The sequence below is a fragment of the Colius striatus genome, chromosome 1 (assembly GCF_028858725.1).
Source record: "Colius striatus isolate bColStr4 chromosome 1, bColStr4.1.hap1, whole genome shotgun sequence".
In the NCBI taxonomy this organism is placed as follows: Eukaryota; Metazoa; Chordata; class Aves; order Coliiformes; family Coliidae; genus Colius; species Colius striatus.
Window position 1 is genome coordinate 168,793,929 of NC_084759.1, and position 22,078 is coordinate 168,816,006.

Below are 22,078 nucleotides of genomic sequence, written 5' to 3' on the forward strand. Positions count from 1 at the left end.
AACACTGAGGTGTTTCAAAATAAAATTCTGCAAGGTAGCTGTTCAGCCTGCCTAAGAACCTCTGAAAATCTCTGAGATCTAGTTCAGAGCACTAAGCTTTAAGCTCAAGCTGATGCCACTTTAAAGTCTGTCATGAATTTAAGTGCTGCCTTGAGTTAGAATGAACTTATTTTGCTTAAGAGTCTTCTTGAGCTGAAGCCATAGTTTTCACTAGACTTTATTCTGTCATAAATTAAGAACTAATATGCCACTTGGTTTCTTAAATTACAGAAAGAAAATTGCAGTCAGTTGAACGAGTTCACTTGACCAATTCATTAGAATTGTTCTTTAGGTCTATGTTCAGTCAGGTAGCATCTGAGCTGTAACAAGGATGAGAAGCTGTGAGAGAGATGGGCTAAATCAGCGTAGCAAGTACTGTATTTAATTTTGCTGTATCCACTCAAGGCAAATGTTAGGAAGACTGTAAGAAGCACAGATAGCCCATTGACCACTAAACTTAAAAGACAACAGTCACTTCTGTTCTTTTGGTACTGAGTTTTAGTTTGGTTTTGTTATCACACTTTTTGGTCTTAGATCAAACAGTTGAGATTAAGCCAGTAACTATTTCTACATACAAAGGCTTTAGGAAGTTGACTTTTAATGTATACAAAAATACTGCACATAGAATCATAGAGTCATAGAATCGTAGAATTGTAGGGGTTGGAAGAGACCTTTAGAGACCATTAGTCCAACAACCCTGCTGAAGTAGGTCCACCTAGATCAGGTCGCATAGGAATGTGTCCCGTTAAGCCTTGAAGACTTCCAAGGAAGGAGACTCCACACCCTCCCTGGGTATCCTGTGCCAGGACTCCCTCACTCTCACTGTGAAACAGTTTTTTCTTATGTTCAAATGGGACTTTTTGTGTTCCAGCTTCATCCCATTACCCCTTGTCGTGTTCCTAGATACCATTGAAAAAAGGGATTTCCCAACCTCCTGACACCCACCATTTAGATATTTGTAAATACTAATAAGATCCCTCCTCAGTCTCCTCTTTTCAAGACTAAACAGCTCCAGTTCCCACAGCCTTTCCTTGTATGAAAGATGTTCCAGTCCTCTGATCATCTTGGTGGCCCTGCGCTGGACTCTCTCCAGCACTTCCCTGTTCCTCTTGAGCTGAGGAGCCCAGAACTGGACACAGGACTCCAGATGAGGCCTCACCAGGGCAGAGTAGAGGGGGAGCAGAACCTCCCTTGACCTGCTGGCCACACTCTTCTTGATGCATCTCAGGATGCCATTGGCCTTCTTGGCCACGAGGGCACATTGCTGGCTCATGTTCAGTTTATTATCAATCAGGACTCCCAGGTCTCTCTCTTCAGAGCTGCTCTCCAGCAGGTCAACCCCCAGCCTGTCCTGGTGCGTGGGGTTGTTCCTTCCCAGATGCAGGACTCTGCACTTGTCCTTGTTGAACCTCATGAGGTTCCTCTCTGCCCAACTCTCAAGCTGATCGAGATCCTGCTGAATGGCAGCACAGCCTTCTGGGGAATCAGCCAGTCCTCCCAGTTTGGTGTCATCAGCGAACTTGCTGAGGGTACACTCTGTCCCCTCATCCAGGTCACTGACGAAAATGTTGAACAAGACTGGCCCCAGAACCGACCCCTGTGGAACTCCAACTGGCCTCAGGCCTCCAAGTCAATTCTGTGCCATTGATCACCACTCTCTGGGCTCTGTCATTCAGCCAGCTCTCAATCCACCTCACTGTCCACTCATCCAAGCCACACTGCCTGAGCTTTCTGATGAGGATGTTATAGGAGACAGTGTCAAAAGCCTTGCTGAAGTCAAGGTAGATGACATCCACTGCTCTCCCCTCATCTAGCCAGCTGGTTATGCATGTACATCTATATACACACAAAGCTATAAACATGTGTGTGTGTTTATTACATTATGTGACAATTTCAGGATTTGTGAAAAGGGGCATTACTCCACAGAGCCTAACAGATCTACATGACTTTGCAAGAAATACAAATTTCGCATAAGGAACAACTCATTATTTGATATTAAATCTTAAGCTTTTTCTGAATAACTTGAGAAGGGATCCTAACACAATGATTTTTTTTTTGTCCATTTCCACTTTAAACCCCCACTCTTCCAGGCTGAGTATCACACAAAATGTAAAAGAGCAGAAATTAACAGCTCTTTTAAGTTCAACAAATGTTTAGAAATTGAGAAATGATTCATTTCTCTGCTTCCAATAAAAGTTCCTGTAGAGCTAGTGATTCATGCAGTATGGCACTATATAATAAAAAAGAATAAAAACATGAGCCCTGTGTCTGATCCAAACCTGCTAAGTCAGCTGGGAAGAAGAAAAGGTTGCAGTGACTTCAAATGTCTTGAGTCAGATTCCATCATAGTAGTCAAAGGCACAGATATGCACAGAGGAGGTGAAAGCACAATGTTCTCAAACAACAACAACCAAAAAAAACCAAACAAATCAAAGTTCCACCTCTGACTTTGCTGTTGACTCAGATAAGCCAAGCCAGCATAAAATTTTTCATTGGATGCAATGAGCTGATGTCACCACTTACAAGAAGGCAAAAAAAATTGGTTTCCAAAAAAATACATCCCAGGGATAAAGAGACAAGTACAGAAAAAGACAAAAGCATCACTGTGGGAGTGATGAGTGAAGCTGAGAGACCTATGACCAAGAGGAGTACAAACTTAGCTTCCCTGACTAAATATTTTGCCAGAAAAATCCTCAGGATTTTACAGTTCTAGTTCTGTACATACTGTCACCAATGCCCTACTTAACCTTACATATAAATCCTACTAACATCTTTGAATTTGCACCCCTGCAAGTCTCCCAAAAGAAACCATCAGGTTCTTACATTCTGAAGATGAACACCCTGACAGATATGCAGCAGGACTGGCCTCCTCATAACACACTGTGATGGCAGTAATTTTCTTTCTTAAAGCCAACAGCAGTTAAAAAGGAGAGAGTGTCTAAGAGCAGTGATGACTTTGTCCCCATATATGGGACACCTTTACTACAGAGCTTTCTCACACCGAGGAGGACCAATCCAATGTCATGCTTCTCCCAGGAGAATGCTCACTTGGCAACCTATAGAGTCAGTGGAAGGAGGGAAGAGAAACACTCCATTCCCCTGAGGATGAGCACTCATGGGGAAAAAAAGGGCAAAAGGCAATCTCTGCTGCCAGTGGTAGGGTGTTCATAGGACAGAAGGACACCTCAGCTGATGCACAGATAGTACACAGAGAACTAGCCTTTTTTACTTAAGTTGAAAAATATTGTTATTATCATTATAAAAGGGAGTCATATGTATGAGCCAACACTTGCTGATGAGAGCATATCTTCAGCATTGATAAGACTTGCATTTCCAGTATAACTAACTCAAGTAAAATGCATTCAAAATGACCAGATAATAAAACATGTGTCTATTACTAACTTGCGGTATTAAGTTATGGCAAAAAGAAAAGCCCTTCAAATGAAAAGCTTACTTTTGGATAAATTTGTCAGATGCAACAACTACAACGTCTGCATTTAAGAGAGCTCTGCTTGGTTAGGAAAATGAGATAGCTCACCCAATGCTGCCATCTTCAGATCATTAGTCAGCAATACACGATTCCCCCACCCTCCCACTCACCAACGCAAAGAGGCGGCTCGCTGCATTACAAGACTTGGCAAGCTGTGCTCCCATGTCTACAAATACCAAAGCACAGTGATCACAAGGTTAAATACGAACTATATAGACATAGTTTTTCTAGACCAGATGCTTTAAATACCCACTATAGCCTCTGTAGGGTAAACTGCACTGACTTTGGTACCCTGTATTTAACATACAGGATAACTGCATTGGAGCGTGAACAGATGAACAAAGAAAAGGCTGTTGAGATTAATCAAATTTTTTAAGCCTCACCTGCAGGGAAATAGATTCTTATTACACTGTTGATACGTGTAGGCTGGTGAATGCAAGCACAAATGGAAGCACGCAGGCCCTCATGTCCGGATTTCAAATCTTGGACCTGTACCTATAGTCCCAGACATGCAGGTTCTCTACAAGCTACAGCAATATCCTGTCATCTCCCTTTACTTTCAGTTCCACCTCATCTTTGGGGTGAAGCATGGCTTTTCTACAACCTGTAGGTAGGCTCTCAAAGTAGGAAAGGTGTTTTCCTCCTTGTAGAAATTCTGTAGTTCTTGAAGAGCCTTCTACTAAAATGCCGCTCTGTTAGCCAAATCAGCAAAATAAGATGAACAATCAATGTGCCAAAAGAAGGACTAAAAATAATTTTTAAGCCAAGACATTGATGTAACAATCAAGACTGTGCCAGAGCACAAGACAGTGTATGATATTATTTTAATTTATCTTATTATTTAAAAGTATAAGTAAAGCACAGTCATGCTCAAGAAACACTGTCTAAGTGGATTCCAAAACTACTAAATAGAATCATGAAAGAAAATCCTACCAAGGGCTATTAAACACTAATATAGCAAATCTCTTCCTTCAGAGCCCCTGAATCAAAAGTCGTTGGCAACTAAAGCAGTATACCAGGAGAGTATCACCACCATATGGCTTCACACCTACACTGTCCTCCAGATGTCTGCAATTCACCACTGTCAGAGACAAAATACTGTCAGATAAGAGTCAGATCAGTAGTCCTACTATTGACAGGAAAGATAAAGAACAGATCAAGCCCTGACAAACTCCAAGTCTGGTCTCCAGAGTAAGCACAATGTCTGCTCTTCTTATGCAGGTACTGTCCTGCATTACAAACTGGACTACCAAAAAGAAAAAGAAAAAAACAGTGACAGCTATGACATGCAATAATAAAAAAAAAACCAAACGTTACTCAAGAGTGCTTAGAAATTTTCAAAGGCAGAATAAAAAGGTCTGATAAGCTCAACTCTCCTCATCTGACTGGTTTCTAAGGCTTTGAAAATCACCCTTCACATCACATCATGTTGCACTTGGGAATCTCCCTTCTGGGACCTGTGCAAAGAGTTTGTGCAGCGTGTTGGGTGCTAATGTCACAGAGTTGGCAGTACTTAAAAATCTGACTTGTCCATAAAAAGGCCTTTCAAGCCATTTCACTTCACTTAGTTTTCTTATGGAGTAGCTTAGAGACCGATACTTGTGTTCACTTGGCAATTTTCAGCATGATGTATAACATGAGATTTTATCTGTTCCCTAAAAGTACCTTGTAAAGATGTTGTGAGGCTGAATCCTGAGAACAACAACCATGTCAAGAGCCGATTCCCCTGCACTCCCTGTCGCAAGGGGTAATAAGGAGAGATTAACTGTGTGACTATCACCCTAGCACGTAGACAGGAATTGCCACCACTACAGGAACTGCTAATGGGATGGGGTTACAACCCAAGCTGACATGTAGTAGCACATTAACTTTATATATACACACACACATAGATAGATATATATATAGATATATATATATATATATATATATATATATATATATATATATATACAGAATCACAGAATGGTAGGGGTTGGAAGAGACCTTTAGAGATCATCTAGTCCAAACCCTCTGCAGAAGCAGGTTCGCCTAGATCAGGTTGCATAGGAACATGTCCAGGCGGGTCTTGAAGACCTCCAAGGAAGGAGACTCCACAACCCCTCTGGGCAGCCTGTTCCACTGCTCCCTCACGCTCACAGTGAAATATTTTTTTCTTATGTTTAAGTAGAACTTTTAGTGTTCCAGCTTCATCCCATTACCCCTTGTCCTGTTGCTAGCTACTATAGAAAAGAGGGATGTCCCAACCTCCTGACACCCACCCTTTAGATATTTGTAAATGTTAATAAGATCTCCCCTCAGTCTCCTCTTCTCCAGACTAAACAGCCCCAGCTCCCGCAGCCTTTCCTCGTATGAAAGATGTTCCATATATATATATTTAAAATTAGTTGCCACGAAGACAATGCAACTACTACTGTGTGTAAATACTTAAAAATACTGTGTCAAATAAATATTCTTAAGGAAATATGTTTACGTTCTTTCTACTGGATCCTGCTGGATCATTCTTAATTCAAATGCAAAGATTCATTCCTTTTTCTTTAGAAGAGAAGGGGACCTTTGATATTTTAGCTCTCAAATTATTCACATAGAGATTAAATCTCTCATATGGTTGTAATTATCCTGTAAGAAGATACTTATATACAACTGAAAGGCTTTCAAAAATACCATTGTTAGAAATTAATCCTAAGAATTCATGAAGCAAAGGTGTTTTCCTTCCCCCTGTAAAAGTTGTTCAAATTGCAAGCAAATGATGATTCGGAGATACCAGTGACTCCTGTTTGTGCTTTCCTTCCTCATTCAGAGCTGGTGCTTGTAAACTTGTGAATAGTTGCTTATTTTTCAATCTCTGAGACATCAATAGTTACAAAAAAAAATAGCTGGCATTTCACATTTGACTGAATTATTAAAAAATCACAGTCTGTTGGGTAGTATCAGGAATGCTCCACTACAAGAAAAGGATAGCTGTAACACAGGTAACCCAGGCAACTAGCTAGGACAGTCCAATGCTGAGTCCAGACATCAAGCAATAGCAGCTATTTGACAGCTACTCATGTGGGAACATTATTGAGTAGAAATGCAGGGAGACTTTGAACAACAAATAAATCTCATGATAAGCTTGTGAATAGATCAAAAGCAGAAAAGAACTAAAGTTCAATGGCTAAGTCTTTCACTATAGATGATTCACCCACCTCCAACAAAGGCAGTGCCCCTATTCACAGCTCACAGCACTTCTAAATAAGAAAACAAAGTTTAATTTCTCAGAGTTGCCTTCTTGAAATATTTTGTTTAGTCTGAGACTTTGAAATGTATTTAGGCTCACTGAAATGAGGTTTCCTTTAGGGATTTCCAAGTGTATATATTTAACAGCATTCTCCTTTTTCCCTCATCTGACTGCTTTGCATTCAGACCTTTCACTAAGAGTGAATGCTTGGAACAATCTCTTTAAAAACAGAAGTCTGAGTGGATGTGGTGCCGCTCATTAGAGCACTCCGGGATAGCCACGCGCCAGCCTTCACATTTTTCTTGACAGCTATAGCACACCCTACAGCTACATGCAAATTCCTCTCATGCAGAGGCCTGACACACTCAGAGAAAGTATGCACTGCAGCGAGGGGGGAGGAGGGGCGGTTAACCTCTTCTGAATACTTCAAAATGATATATTTACTTTTTCAGGAGTTTCTTGAGAGAAAAAAAAACATAACGGTAACCAAAATTAAATTACCATCATGGATCTGTAGAGAAGCAGAAAATGTACCTCAAGCAATGCAATGCCACAGTGGGATCGGTAAAGAGGTAACTCTGTACCTCTGACACTGGGGAGACCAGCCATTACAAGATACTGCATGGCACTTGCCTACTTTGTAGGAGCATGAGGTCTTCTGGGATAGGATCTGGAGGATATCCCTAACACCTTTGTGTCTCTTGAGAGCATGTGTCTTTCTGTAGTTCATGCTCACATGAAAGAGGCCCTCTTGCTACTCTGGAGAGGGCAGAGAGAATGGAGAACAAAGCACTTCTGGAAGCTTTCTGTTGCTGCCACTCTAAAAGAAGCTAATTGCCACACAGTTGGAGCCACCAGATATTCCATTCCATGTCTGAATTACTCCTAAATAATCTGAACTTAGGCTTGCTCTGCACAAGGATTATGTCTATCTGACCCTCTCATTTTATCTCAGTTGAAAACAGAATCACATACACACACACATAGAGTATAGTAGGGGTTGCAAGGAGCTCTAGAGATCATGTAGTCCAATTCCCCCTGCTAAAGCAGGTCCACACAGTTCAAGTCACACAAGAACGTGCCCAGGGGGGTTTTGAAGGAAACTCCACAACCTCCCATGGCAGCCTGTGCCAGGGCTCCCTCACCCTCACAGTAGAGAAGTTTTAACTTGTGTTTAAGTGGAACTTTTCGTGTTCCAGCCCCTTTCCATTACCCCTTGTCCTGTCACTGGAGACAACAGGAAAGAAGTGTTGTCTCATCCTCTTGATATACACCTTTTAGGTACTTTTAAGTGTTGATGAGGTCCCCCCTCAGTGTTCTTTTCTCAAGGCTAAATAGGTCCAGGTCTCACAGCCTTTCCTCATAAGAAAGATGCTCCAGTCCCCTGACCATCTTGGTAGCCCTCCACCAGACTCTCTCCAGAAGTTCCCTCTCTTGAACTGGGGAGCCCAGAACTGGACACAGGACTCCAGATGAGGCCTCACCAGGGCAGAGTAGAGGGGGAGCAGAACTTCCCTTGACCTGCTGGCCACACTCTTCTTGATGCATCCCAGGATGCCATTGGGCTTCTTGGCCATGAGGGCACATTGCTGGCTCATATTTAGTTTATTGTCAACCAGAACTCTCAGGTCTCTCTGCAGAGCTGCTCTCCAGCAGGTCAATCCCCAGCCTGTACTGGTGCATGGGGTTGTTCCTTCCCAGACACAGGACTCTGCACTTGTCCTTGTTGAACCTCATGAGGTTCCTCTCTGCCCAATTCTCAAGCTGGTTGAGATCCCGCTGAATGGCAGCACAGCCTTCTGGGGAATCAGCCAGTCCTCCCAGTTTCATGTCAAAAACCTTGGCCACCTTTGGAGCTGCAGAATGAAGAACATTAAGGAGTTTCTGTGTAAAAAGCTGGTGATTCCTGGCAAATCAGCAATTCCCCTCCACCAAAGCTAGTGGTCACAGAGATGACGGGAGAAATCAATCCCACAAAAGCACACTTGCCTCAACTTGCTCAATGCTATCAGAGAAAGAATTACTAGTTCTTTCAATATAATTAACTAATATTGCTGAAGCTTAATATGCAGCTAAGGAGATGAGTCCATTGAAACTACGAACTGATGCTTAGATCATTTGCTAAACATAAGGCATTGAAGCCTTAATGCTTTACCCTTCCTATTTCCCCTTCCCTATAATTTGACTCTTACCTTGAACTACTTCTAAAGCCTCAGGTTTTAAGGTTTATTAATTTCATATGGAGTTATTAAGAACGAATGATGTGCAATAATGAGCCATTCCATTTCCACTTTATTTTATAACATGTAACGTGAATTCATGTTCAGCACTCCCTATGGTAGATGAAGTGAATATTTGCTCATTTCTTTCTCAAGCTGTTGCTTCAAGTTTCAGCCATCTAGGGATTTCATACAGTTAACATAAAAGGCACAGGTGGGTCTTTCAACATGTTAGCTGGGACTCCAAGAGATGGGGTCCTCTGAAAGTCAAACTATAAAGAAAAAGGAAAAAAAAATGTCACTGCTGTCCAACCACACTATTCAGTTTATGCTGCCACACATGACACATTTGATCCACCTTGATCCTTGGCAATTCAGAGGCTGCAAGAAGCAGGGACTGTCTTTAGGGCCCTGTCATTCCTGTTTTTCAGATCTTTGCCACGCTACTCTTTCAAATGAGGACTTTGCCTTAACAAAACCTATCAAAACAAGAACAGTCCCAATTTTAAAGGCTACATGGGCATGGGCTAGCACCCCAGAAGTGCTTCCTCAGCATTGCAGCTTACACGACTTTTCTAGCAAAGGGCCAGAGACTTGAACACTGACAGATTGGCGTGGCCCAAATGAGAGCAGAAATTTGGAACAAGTACACATATCAGAGATCACCTCTCTGTCCTTCACCTGACAGCATTCTCATTTTATGTGGAGCCATCTACACTAGGACTACTTCCCCAATGGTGAACTGCATTGCTTAGAAGAATACCCAGAGGATGGACAAGAATAACCTCAGATGCTTTTCCTCATCTGCCATCTAGCTCCAGCATCTCTACACAAGCCTAGCCCAGCCCTAAGGACCTGTTTTCCACAGTTAACCTGTAAACCTCAGTACTGGTTCAACAGTTTCCACTTCTCCAAAAGGAGTGACTTCCATCCCCCCAGCAAGCATGCTAAGAAGGAGACTCAGAAGAGAAGGTGTAAAGTTGCAACACTCCCTGAAACACCAAGAAAACCTCTTCAGCCTGGGGAGGCAGAACCTGTCCTGTTGATCATGCTGCAACACTCTAAGGAAACTGTGTAAGGGGAAAACTGGCACCAGAGTCTCTTATCCTAGGAGAAGCTTTTGATAGACTGGTAAAGTAAATCCCGAGATTAATGAGAAGCAAAGGTGCAGCAACAAATCACAGTACAGGCAATTCTCTTTTTATAAGCAGAGTTTACTGAATCATTGCCCTGCCAGTCCCCTGTCAAAATTAATTACTGCGGGCTGCAAGAACTCTTTAATAACTATCCTTGGCCAGTCCAGAATCAGACTCCAATGTACTCCTTGAGAGGCTTTCCCCTGGGGAAGGCACCAGGCACGTGTGGTGCTTCCCATGACGCCATTCCCTGGAGCAGGCTGTATGCCCCTCTAATTGCCAGGACAATTACTGCCTATTGCAATCTCACTGCAGGAGTGATGCACAAGAGTCATCTAGCCTCCTAAGACATTTTAGCCAAGGAGGGAAATGAGGTTCTTCTGTACACAAGCAGCAGCAAACGCCCTAGTGTTAATGAAAGGAAGTCATATCTTCAGAGAGGGGAGCAGCCTCCTGGGGCTGGAAGGATCTCACAACTTTTGCAAGCAGTGAAATTTTGGGGGCAGAAACACACTAGAGAGACAGAGATAACTGGCCAGCAAGTTTTTAAATTATTTCAAGGGGAAAAAATAGCAGTATTTCATCGCAGTCACATCCATTGCAAATTTATTTCTGAGGAGCGAAAAAGAGTTAGGACTTCATTCCAAAAATAACAGCATCCACAATATTTTCCTACACATTAAAAAAAAACAAATGAACTTCTTGCATCTATGTACTGAAAATTGATTTAATAGCTAAGACTTGTTTTCAAACATCCTAGTTTCCAACAGCAACGCCACATTTAAACTCAATGTTCTTTTAATCACATAAATGCAAAGGGACTCCCAAAAGCTTTTGTGGCTCTTAATGCATTTGCTTAACCTGCCTTGCACAAAAAAAGAAAAAGAAAAAGTAAAAAAAAAAGACAGTAGGCATCAGCACAAAAGCGTAAGTTCTATTCATGTCAAGCTGACAGACAGATCAAAGAAGAAAAGTAGCTCAGGGAATTTTAAATATCTATTAATTTTGCTACTAAAAATACATCCAAATTGAAGATATTTTTCACAGCCCCAAACAAAATCTTTTTCAAGTATAGCTGAGTGTCTCCTTGTAGCTCCCTGATCTTCAGCAGCGAGAGCATGCAAAATGAATCCATCATAACTACAGAGTAGTCAACTGAGTCATCACTGTAAATACAAAGCAAATCACACAAACAAGTATTCAGCAAGGTGGAAAAAAAGTTAATCTGAGCAAGTACTTGTGACTAGAGAAATCACAGCTCTTCAGTGTACCAAAGTCCAAAGAATTTACAGTGGCTGAGGCCTAGGAGCGACATCAAATGTGAATATCACTCTGAAATGGTCACTAGTGATTAGGTTCCCACTGATATGTAAGATTTTTGTCCTTGTACAAATCCTAAATTCATTATACAGATGTATAATAAGGAACTATTCATCAGCTAATACTTTTACTCAAAGTTGAGAATTTAATCTTATAAAGATGTTTACATCTTAGAAATGTGAAATGTCTTGTTAAACTGTTGGTTTAGCCACTTTTATATAGTCAAACCATATAATTGTAACAATTACAGCCTACTGATTTGAGGAAGGGAAGACAAAACTTTAGAAAAAGCATAATATGTTTTATGGGGGGAAAAAGGATAATGAAAGTGCTTACTCTTCCCAGCGTGTCTTGAAAAAATCTCTGAATGCAAACTTTTTAATCTGGCACTATTTGTAGACACCATCTTTACCAATGCCACAATGATAGAAAGTTCTCTATAAGGTACAGGAAATATAAAGCTTACAGATGCTAAGCAAAACACAGTTATCTTGTCAAAACTAATGCTTTGTCTGATGCAAAAGCAAAATCCCAAATGAAGCTTGAACCTGACAGACAGAATAAGGGAGTTTAGCAGGGGCTTGTTCAAAGTGTCCCTGAAACGGCACCATCATGTTGATGGTCTGTTGACCTTGCACCGCAACAACTTCAGCCACAGCTGGAAGCAAAGCACAACCACCTAAATTAACAAGGCCCCTCTCTGTTAACTTTCCTTGGTTTTCACAATGCTCTCAAGTTTAGAGTATTTGCTTTTAACTTTCAAAAATGGTCAACAAATTAAAAAAAAAAAAAAACCTTTTACAATAACATCAGAAGTCCTGATGGCTCTTAGAAGTAGCTAACAGAATTTGTTGCATGCTGTACCACCTGAGCTTGGCTTGGACAGAGAAAGAAACAGAAGTGCAAAATCATGTGTCAGAGTTGACCTTTTCCCCTATAGAAACCCATATTTCCAACTCACAGCTTTTGGCAAGTAAATGATTAATATTAATTTTGCAGCAACAAACCCTACTTTCATTTGCATGTGTACAATCCTATTGACTTTTAGGAGACTGTATACATGGAAATGAAGGTAGTACTTAGCCCACAGACCTAAACTCATTGAAAGCAATGGCAAACCTCCCGTTGGCCTTCTGTAGCCTCAGAGTTCAACCTATAAATATGTAATTAAGCTATACTTACAAAATCACGATAGATCACCGAAAAATATCTCAATTAAATATTAACGGGACCATATTCCATCCAGCATTTTGATGCCTTTTGATAGGTAACGACAGGCATATGAACCACTTCCAAAGCTGCAGCACTAAGTAATTAAGCCCTAGGCAGAGTTAGCTCTTCATGGATACCAGCCATATTTTGTCTTACTTCCATAGTTTTATCTGTTCATACAAAGAAAATACCCAGGAACATGCTGGGTGAGAAAATTAGACTGAGACACATGCAGTACGCTCAGTCTTTGAGGCAGTATTTTAAAAAATGCAGATTAGTGTGAATATTAATTTTCAGCTCTGTACAGACAGGAATTTTAAGACTCATTCCATAAAATGGTATTTGGGTTATGCACAGTAGCTACACGTACGAGTGTTCCTTCTGGAAACAAAATTGTTTACTGAAATATTCCAGACCATAAAATGCTAAGTGCAGGGTTTGAGGACTTTCTTCATTACACATAATCTGTTTGGTTTCTGCCTGAAAGCAGAATTTCTTGGCTTTTTTCACCTGATGGGCCCACAGAACGCCCTCAAATGGAGGCCCGGGTGTGCAGGGTCGCAGCCATGGCAGCACTATATAGGGCAGCCAGGTGCACAGATCCCTCAGCAAGGGGAACCCAAAGCTGGCCCACCACAACAGCACTGCAGCTCCCAGACAGAAAACTGGACACCTGCTTTCAGGGAGCTGCTCCCATGAGAACCCCACCGGCAATCACCAAAAGTTTTTTTACACAGCACTTCTCAGCTGCTATGGCTCCACTGAAAACATGGATAAAGCAAAATCCTTCACCTATGCACCACAGCACAGATGTTCCCTCAGTCCTGAGACTCAGATGGTTGAAAGGACTTGCCACATGCTGAACTCCTTCATTTCCCCATGCACTTGTGTGGCTACCAAAGAATCTCAACACCTTGTAAAAACTACTCAAATCATTATGACTCTACGTTGCAGAATCTTACAGATTTAAGTATGTAAACAAAAACAATAGAAAAAGCAAGGAGCATTATAACATTTACTTCATTATTTTGCTTCGACACCTAAATCTTCCCCCAAGAATACTTCTTAAGGTAGTATGAGAGGTACTGTGGTACACAAGTAAAGCTTTAGCAGCATGAGATCCCCACAGTTTTGGACTGTATGTGAACACATACATGTAAGTCCCACCTTTAAGTGCCACAAACAAAGACAAATAAGTGTAGCAGTGTCAGTATGAATGATATCTACACAGAGCCTAGGATTATCTCCTTCCTTCAACACTGCAGTGAAAGCATAGGGACAGTAAGGAACAGCAGTAACAATATATTCCAAATCTTTTCTCTACTGCTTTCTTCCCCAGCTTATTTAAACCTTTATTGCTGTGACTTAAATGCTTTACAGTTGTTACCCAAAATGCTTGTGCTATTGTTGCTCATTGGAAGCTTATGTTGGGTAACTTCTTTTGTCTGAGTTGCATATCTTCTATAAAAAACACTTTATGCCTTTTTGCCAGTACATTTCCTATTCTAGGTCAAAAGCAAAAATAAATATGCAAAAATCTCTCTGGAATTCAGACTCCTTACACCTATTCCTCAATCACTATCAACCAGATCCAGCACCAAAATGGTAGATGCTTGCCATTTGCATCCACTCCTAAATTCCACAAGTTCTTCCCAAGCTCTTTTTTTAAGGCTCACTTTCATTACTGTTGAAGCAGAGCAAACATTCAGTGTGAGCTATCGAACTACCAGAAAGACTACTATTGCAGAATCTGCAATTTCTTAATGAAAATGAAGTTGCTTCTGAAAATAAACAAACACAATTAGCAAGCCAGCACTGTGTGAAATTTGTACCATTCTCTTGTTAACCTATATGTCGAGATGTATTACTTGTGTGCACGTAAATTTGCATTTTCAGTTCAGTACCTTCACAGATTATGATCTAACCACTTTTGGAAACATAATGCTACAAGAAATAAAAACAAACACAGTGCCTGGCTGTAATTTGGTTTTTTATTAGAGCCTTTTTCTTTAGCATTGCCAACTGCTCAGGGCTTGATCTTCATAAACCACACCCTGTCTAAAAGGAGTTGTATTATTTCTACAGCGAGTTTTCTAATTCCTTCCCTGCTCCCAATTAAGTCAAATTAGTTCTCTCTTGCATCTAGCTTCCTCATTACAGGGTTGGGCTCAAGCATACAAACATGCTGTAGAACACCACTATTTCGAGTCACTTGCGAGTGTAAAATGTTGTCTGGTAGGGCAACCTGAGGACCTCCCCAGAGCAGGTCACTGACCTGGCCAACTGGGCACCTGCAGAGCAACGGGTGAAACCTTTTTCACCGCCTTAAGAGAGACACAGTACAAAGCGCTACATATTTCATTTCCAGACGTAACACGTTGACCTGCTCAGCCCAAAAGCTCTGTAAAGCAAGAGGCTTGTATTTAAAAATGTTTTGCAAACCAGTATTTTATACCACTCTCTAACAATAATTTTTAAAAAACCACACCACAATTCAAACATCCAGCTCCCCACCTTCACTGCAGTAGCTGATACACAATTTCACCAACACCTGAATTACTTCTCCCATCTCCTCACAGAATTTGCAGCAGCAGAATCACCTCTTTGCACCTTCTGCTGATCAGAAATTGCAAGGACGAATATCCTTGAATATCCTGGTTGATAAAGATGGATACACTGAATTTTACCTCCCTCCTGCGTGCAACCCATTTCTCCCACCTTTAAGCAGCAAACCATGTCAGCTCTACATCAGGTCTGCTCTTTCTGTCACACAAAAGGCTCCCAACCCTATAGCAAACACATCCAAAACTGGCTTAACTCCACAGTGCTGCTCTTAACCAAAACTCAGATTAGGGTTCAAACTGCTCATGTATGCCACTCCCCAGCCTGGTGATTGAAATATCCTCTCTTACCCTTTCCCAGTTCTAGCTGGAAAGGTGAAAAGGGTTCAGGGAAGGAATAACATGATCAAAGCTACAGAGCATCTTTCACATACATGACAAACGTGCATATAAATTGGTTCTGAATTTCAGTCCAGAAAAGGAAACAACTACAGGAGAAAATGAAACAGTTCTGTAAAGTCTGGCACACAGAAAGCATACAGGGATGATTTGATTGTTGACATAAATACGAAAAAGCTAGTAAGAATGAGGTTAAAAACAACAGGAGGAGATAGTTCACCGGACAGCAAGTAGTTGAGCCACACAGCTCCTCACTGAAGTTACTGCAGGTACTAAAAATATGCATTTCTTCAAACATAATCAGCTACCTCCGGACAGAAATACATTCAAAATAACTAAATACATAGAAACTACATTTGGTTCAAAAGTTCACCAAGTTTCTGAGTAGTCAGAAACCTGGAAAATACTTTAAAAGAATCAGATGTACCTACCCTGCTTTTATGTGCCTCCTGAGAGCCTATTTATGACTACACTGGGGACAGTCACGTGGCCTGGCCAGCACAGCAATTCTTACAGGTCCAAACCTGGAAATAGACTCTCTCCAAATCTGGAACAAAAGCCTCAACAATTCCTGCAGAAAACATTGAATATTTGCTCTTAGATTGCTCCCAGCAACAGATCTCTTCAAATTCTCCCTGTAGTAACTTGTCTGGAGTGCTAGCTTATTTTTATGTAGCATAGAGCTATTTGTGTTTGAGCTACAAAGCTAGTTAGGCATCACTGCTGATATTTTGCTCTTGTGCCATGAACCTCTGACGTGACGACCATGAAAACGCACTGCAGGGGAACACTGCAGTATTCTAAAATATTAAATATTGATCCCTGGAATCTACAAGGTTTTTTTCCCTTTAGTCTTGTTCTGTGATATATGTACTATCTTTTCTGCTTACCTATTTGATTATGCATACTGTAGGAAAGACTTGACACCACTGCCTTAGCTACTTTATCAGAAAGTATTGCAGAGAGAAACCTCTGAAAAATGGAGACCACTACATGTAATTTATTCCTTTAGAACATTACGCAGAGCAACATCACAAATTAGGGCATGCTTTTAGAGCAGCAGTTAGCATGCCCAGCAACACCTCTCCAATCAAAGGAAAGTAATCCATCAGTAAGTTATCCTTCTCTCCTAAGTCAAACAGACCTGTATGACTTTTTAATGATTAAGAAGGCCAAAAGGTTTCATCAGCTTTCTCTGCCGCTTCTTGTATCAGTTTCAGGTTTTTGCACTTGGGCAATTTCTAAATACATCCACATATGGGTGAGTTTGCCTGGCCAAAGTCAGGAACAGAAACATATTCCTGGTCATCAACTGATGACCAATACAGATGGCAGTTATCTCCAGTCTCATGCTGCATGGCAAGACAATGTCTAGCTACAGTGATCCATCATATCTCATTTCAGTTTTGCATCCTAGCTTTTACCCTGGAAATCGGTTGATGTTCCCCTAAGTGACATTCCCAAACCAGAACCATTTCATATGTCTCCCATAATCAGTCAAAATTTATTCAAGCATTTTTCTAAATCTTATTCACTCCAAGCTCCTCATGCTGCAGCTCCTTTATTCATTAACTACAGGTGTAGCTGGAAATCACTTCTTTGTAAGAAACTCGACTGGACCCAGGGTACTCACCGTGCTCACTCTTCGCATTTGTCACACAATTGCGGCATGCGATTGGGACACGGGAAAAAGACTGAGCAGAGATCTGAATGCTAAACTTCAATATGCTCAGTGAGTGTCATATCTCTTGGGCTGTAACACCAGGTTTCAGTTTGCCAATACATAATTATTTTTATATGGCAAAAGAGCTTCAACAGGGGAGCTGATCACAGACCTACAACAGTGGTTAGTTCAATGTCTATCATTTTGCAAGTATACCTCAGAAATATGCAAGCAGTCTTGATTTTTCAGATGAACAGTAGGCACGTTCAAAACCTCAAATATTTTCACAGTTTTCTCCTTGTCTCCATTTGGTCATTCATGGAGGAAGACAGTAATCCAGTTCACAAGCTGTACTTACGGCCTAGCGCTACCAAATAGCCCCTATGGGAAATCTAATCTGTTGTTTGTGAAGATGAGAGACTGCTACAGTCTGCTCTCTCTGGCAAAACCACGAATGCTGTATCTACCCTAAGTTACCACAAAATGAATTCAGTCTTTATTTGTAATGCTCCTGTTTGTTCCATTCTAGTTATCTCCCTGGCAAACATAATGTGTAATTATCATGAATTATATGACAGTTGTGTAGTGTGGGAGAAGAACTGGAATGAAGCCAACAAGACCAGGTAATATAGATCCTGAGGGAAGACAGGCAAGAAAGCTCACAGGAATTACCATTGACTTCTTCCAGAGAGAAGTTTCTGAACATTGTTTTTATCCCAGCATATATCTTAAAAATATTTTGTTGTGATACATACACAGCTAAATTGTAGTCAGCTTTAGAAATAAACTATTGGTCTCAGTCATCATCCAGGCAAGGTAAAACATTTAGATTCATAACAAGCCTGAAATGCATTTGCAAGACCTCATCACATACAACTCCTTCAAAAGCAATTCTCTGTTGTGCTTTTCTGCATAAAAGATAGCAAAATGAAGAGAAATTTCTTGATTTCTACTATTCCTTGCTGTTAAAATACCAGAACAAATATTATCAAGAAAGATGAAAAGGTGACAATTTCACAGTTCTACAGAACTGAAGGTTTAATTGTAACTTCCAGCAAGAAACGAAAGGGGAAAAGAATTAGTGTGACTAATTAGGCCATAATGACCAAATGCTTGGGTGGGTAGAAAGATTCAATGACAAATTGCATTCAAAGGCACTGTGCTAACCTCACTTCTGAACTGCCACTAGTTAACATGCCCCACTGAATTTTACATACACAAATGCATCCTGTATATATATACTGTATCACAACGGGGCAATCTGAGCTGTGCTGAAACAACTCAGCAGGAGCTGGGAGTCATTTCTGCCATTAGCAAGTGAGACAGGATCCTGTTTATTAACTTGCAGTTTTACAAAGACAGCTACTCTCTGGCTCTCAAGCCCACAAATTACAAGGTAATGCTGAAATGTAAACCAAGGTATATTTTTTGTACAATTTTCCTGACAAAACCTTACATTATGTGCTGTTAACTGTATTGTAAATGATATATTACATAAATTAGTTGAAACATGTCAAGTCCTCCCTACAGCTTATGGTTTGATAGGTAAGGAGAAAAGACAGTATTTTTGTACTATGTAAAAGTACAGAGACCACACATGCTTGAAAAATGAACTCAAGTATTTTCAGAAAGTCACACAGAATAGCACAAGTCATTGATGATGATGGTAATTAGCATCCAGATATGCATGGCTAATATTGTATTTCCTCAACTAGCAACAGCATTATACCACTCAACAAGAAAAAAAGTGGATTGTGCAAGTACTTTGTTTCTTTTCAGTAAAAGATTTCTGTCACTTGTTTTTTGTGTCTTCCCTCTTACTCTCCTAAAACATCACAAAGGAAAGGGCATCTCTCAAAAATCCACTGCAAAGATGGTCTTTCGGCTCTTTCAATGTTCCACTCTTATGGTAAGAATATTAATTTACAAAAAGAGCAGAGGCGATTCTTTTTTCTCCTTGCCTCTGACTATGGGGCTCGAACAAGAGGATGAGAGAAGCTCACATTCCTCCTTTTCAGCCCTCCTCCCCTGCAGCTGTCCTCCTCCTTCCAGCTGGCCACCACCAAGGCCTCTCCAGTGCTCTCCCATTTAATCCCTGCCCTCAGCAGGGCTGCACAGATGTAACAAATTGCAATTTAGCAGACACTTCTAGTTTGCCCAGGGACCAGGCTCCAGCTTGCTCTACATCCACCATGTCAGCTCTGCAGAGACAAAAAACATCAACATGTTTCCTTTGCAGCTCAGAATGAATGGGGTGAGAAGAACAGATCTATTGAGGCAGATACATGGTAGCTTTTGAAAGCAGAATGGAGAGAAAGATCACAAAAATCACCTGTAATAATTCTTCCCTGTCTGGTCTGAACTCCTAAGAGGCATTTTCCTCTCTTCCTAAAGCCATTGTCCTCCAGGTAAGGGCTCAGCTGTTAATGTCACTATCTTTTGAAACAGGTCATTCTAATGGCAAGCCTGCTTTGGGCACATTGCTTCATGCTCATTAATATGCATGTTCTCTCTTTGTTCATTTGTTTCTCTATTTCAAGTTGCCTCACTGGAACCTGCACTGCTTTTCAAGACTCTTGGCTGACATTTCTGAGCTCACTAGGTCTCTGGTTTTTTTATCTAGGATGGAAATGGGACCTAATATTGCAAAAGTCAGTTAATAGCACCTCAGGTGACATTTGCTGCCCAGCTGAATGAATTTCTTGGCTCCTCACTGCTGAGAGACAGTCTTTCTACTCGCACTGAGGTCAACTGTTGACACTGCAAATTTTAGGGCAGGTAACATCTGTGCATTTGCTAAGCACCTGACCCAGCGGAGTACAGCCTCTCATTGCTTCTAAATAAAATAACATCACCTGGGTTACCTTAAGTCTCTCTAAACATCTCTTCCACCTGTAAGAGTTATTTTCAGCATGGGAGGAGAAATCAACTTTGACTCAGATATTAAATGCTCAGTCTGATAAGGGAAAGTGATTCAGCTGCCTTTTATTATTTTTGGCTTTATGATTCAGGAGCAGTTCATTGTTCAGATGACACAGTCAGTCATAACTGGGAACTTCTGCAAGGGGGACAAGTAAATGCATTTATATAATATTCAGAGGTCTCTTTTTATTACTACCTCTCCCCACACAGATCTGTCCCAACATTGTCCTCTGCAACAGACCCATGTCATCCAAGATTATTTTGGGATTAAAGACTTGGACATAGTTTTCTTCCAAGTACCTACAGGGCCAGCTGGTTTTGAGGCTGCAGGCCATGACATGGTAGCACCGCTTCCTCCTAAGTCTCCATCTAACCAATGTGCAAAGAGACACACAACTTTCATGGTTCCCCCATACAAACAAGAGTTTCTTTTCAGTAGATATGCATTAGAACACCAAGGAACACAACCTGGAGCATCCAAGAGAACCTGGCCATGAGCAAGATATTGAGCCTGCCTAAGAAGTGAGGCTGGTCCGATGAAATAAATTCAGTGGCCTCTTCTGGAGGGCTACAGGATTAAAATCAAACAAATGGTATAAACACCTTTTCCAGCTGATGGGACTCTAAGCCACAGCTAAGCCAGTGCATCAAAACTATTACAGTTTCATTTAACCTGGTTTTAATCCACCTTCAACACTGTGTCCAAGTTATTTCCAACCCTTTAAATCCCTACTGCATTTCTGGCATGGAAAAGCCGTAGTATGCTGGATAAGTTTCAAGGTAACCAATTATTCTGCCGGATCTCACAGAATTTCTCATGAGATAAAATATTTAAATATGGAGTTGTTTTCAATACAATATAGTTCATGAAATTATGTGTATCATTAGTTCTAACAAGATCCACAAAAGGAGGCATAGAGTAAGTTAAAAGAACTGAACAGAGCAAGCAGTATAGACCAGAGGTCACTAACCTACGTCATGATGCAAAGGGTGACACATGACTTAGTGAGAAATGGCAATGCAGCAGGGCTGACAGGTGGGCAGGAGCTCATAGCCCCGGCAACTTGGCAGGGCCAGAGGGTCCCTCAACACAAGGGCCAAGACGGCTCCAGCTGCATGGTCAGTAGCATCTAACATCCTTAACATGCAACCTCTTCCAGTTCACTCTGTCTACTGGTATGTGCCTTGTTGGTGTAACATGGAATCCATCTCACAGCCACTGGCTGAGGCACTCGGTTTAAATCTACTGCTGCACAGCCTGGGCTTAGTAACTACATATTCTCCAACAGGATCAGTAGCAGGGATGCAACATCATCTCAAAATCCATCACAAGCTAAAATACAGTGAACAGCTGCAAAACACAACAGTGAGTACTGAAATAGCAGTGCTAAGAGCCAAAGTGGCCACCTGCGGAGGTGCTAACAGTGTAAAGCTGAGAGCACACACCGAAACTACTTTTTTTTCCAAAATTACCTTGTTTACTTGTTTGTAGGACCTTAAAGTAGACAAAATCCATCTCAGCTAGCCCTGAAAATTAGTCTGTCTTGCTTTTTACGTGCAATGACTACCATCTGAAGACTAGTGTGTTCAGCTTTGCTCTTAATAAAACAATGGGAAAATACCTAAAGCTCTGTGATTGCCACAGCACAGTCATCTGCAACCTGAATATGCAGTCAGCTCTAATAAGACAATGCACGTCACTTCAACAAAAGAGGAGGACAGATGAGAGAGCATGCCACAAAAAGATTTTCACTCACAGTGGCTAATTTCTGAACATCTTCATCAGATGCCCCCAGTGAAGCAAGTCCTATCTCTTGTGAAAACTGTGCAAACTTGGGATCAGCAAGTAGAGGCACGTGTCCCAAGAGTTCATGGCACGTATCCCTATGAGAATGGA

General features: G+C 41.1%; 1 protein-coding gene across 1 annotated transcript in view; it reads right to left on the reverse strand.

The window, feature by feature from the left end:
- The window catches only part of TPH2 (tryptophan hydroxylase 2), a 53,278-nt gene that overhangs the window by 8,270 nt on the left and 22,930 nt on the right, over positions 1 to 22,078 (reverse strand). Inside the window, exon 8 of the mRNA XM_061997613.1 lies at positions 21,939 to 22,065. Within this exon, the coding sequence (XP_061853597.1) occupies positions 21,939 to 22,065 (127 nt within the window). The remainder of the gene's footprint in view (positions 1 to 21,938; positions 22,066 to 22,078) is intronic.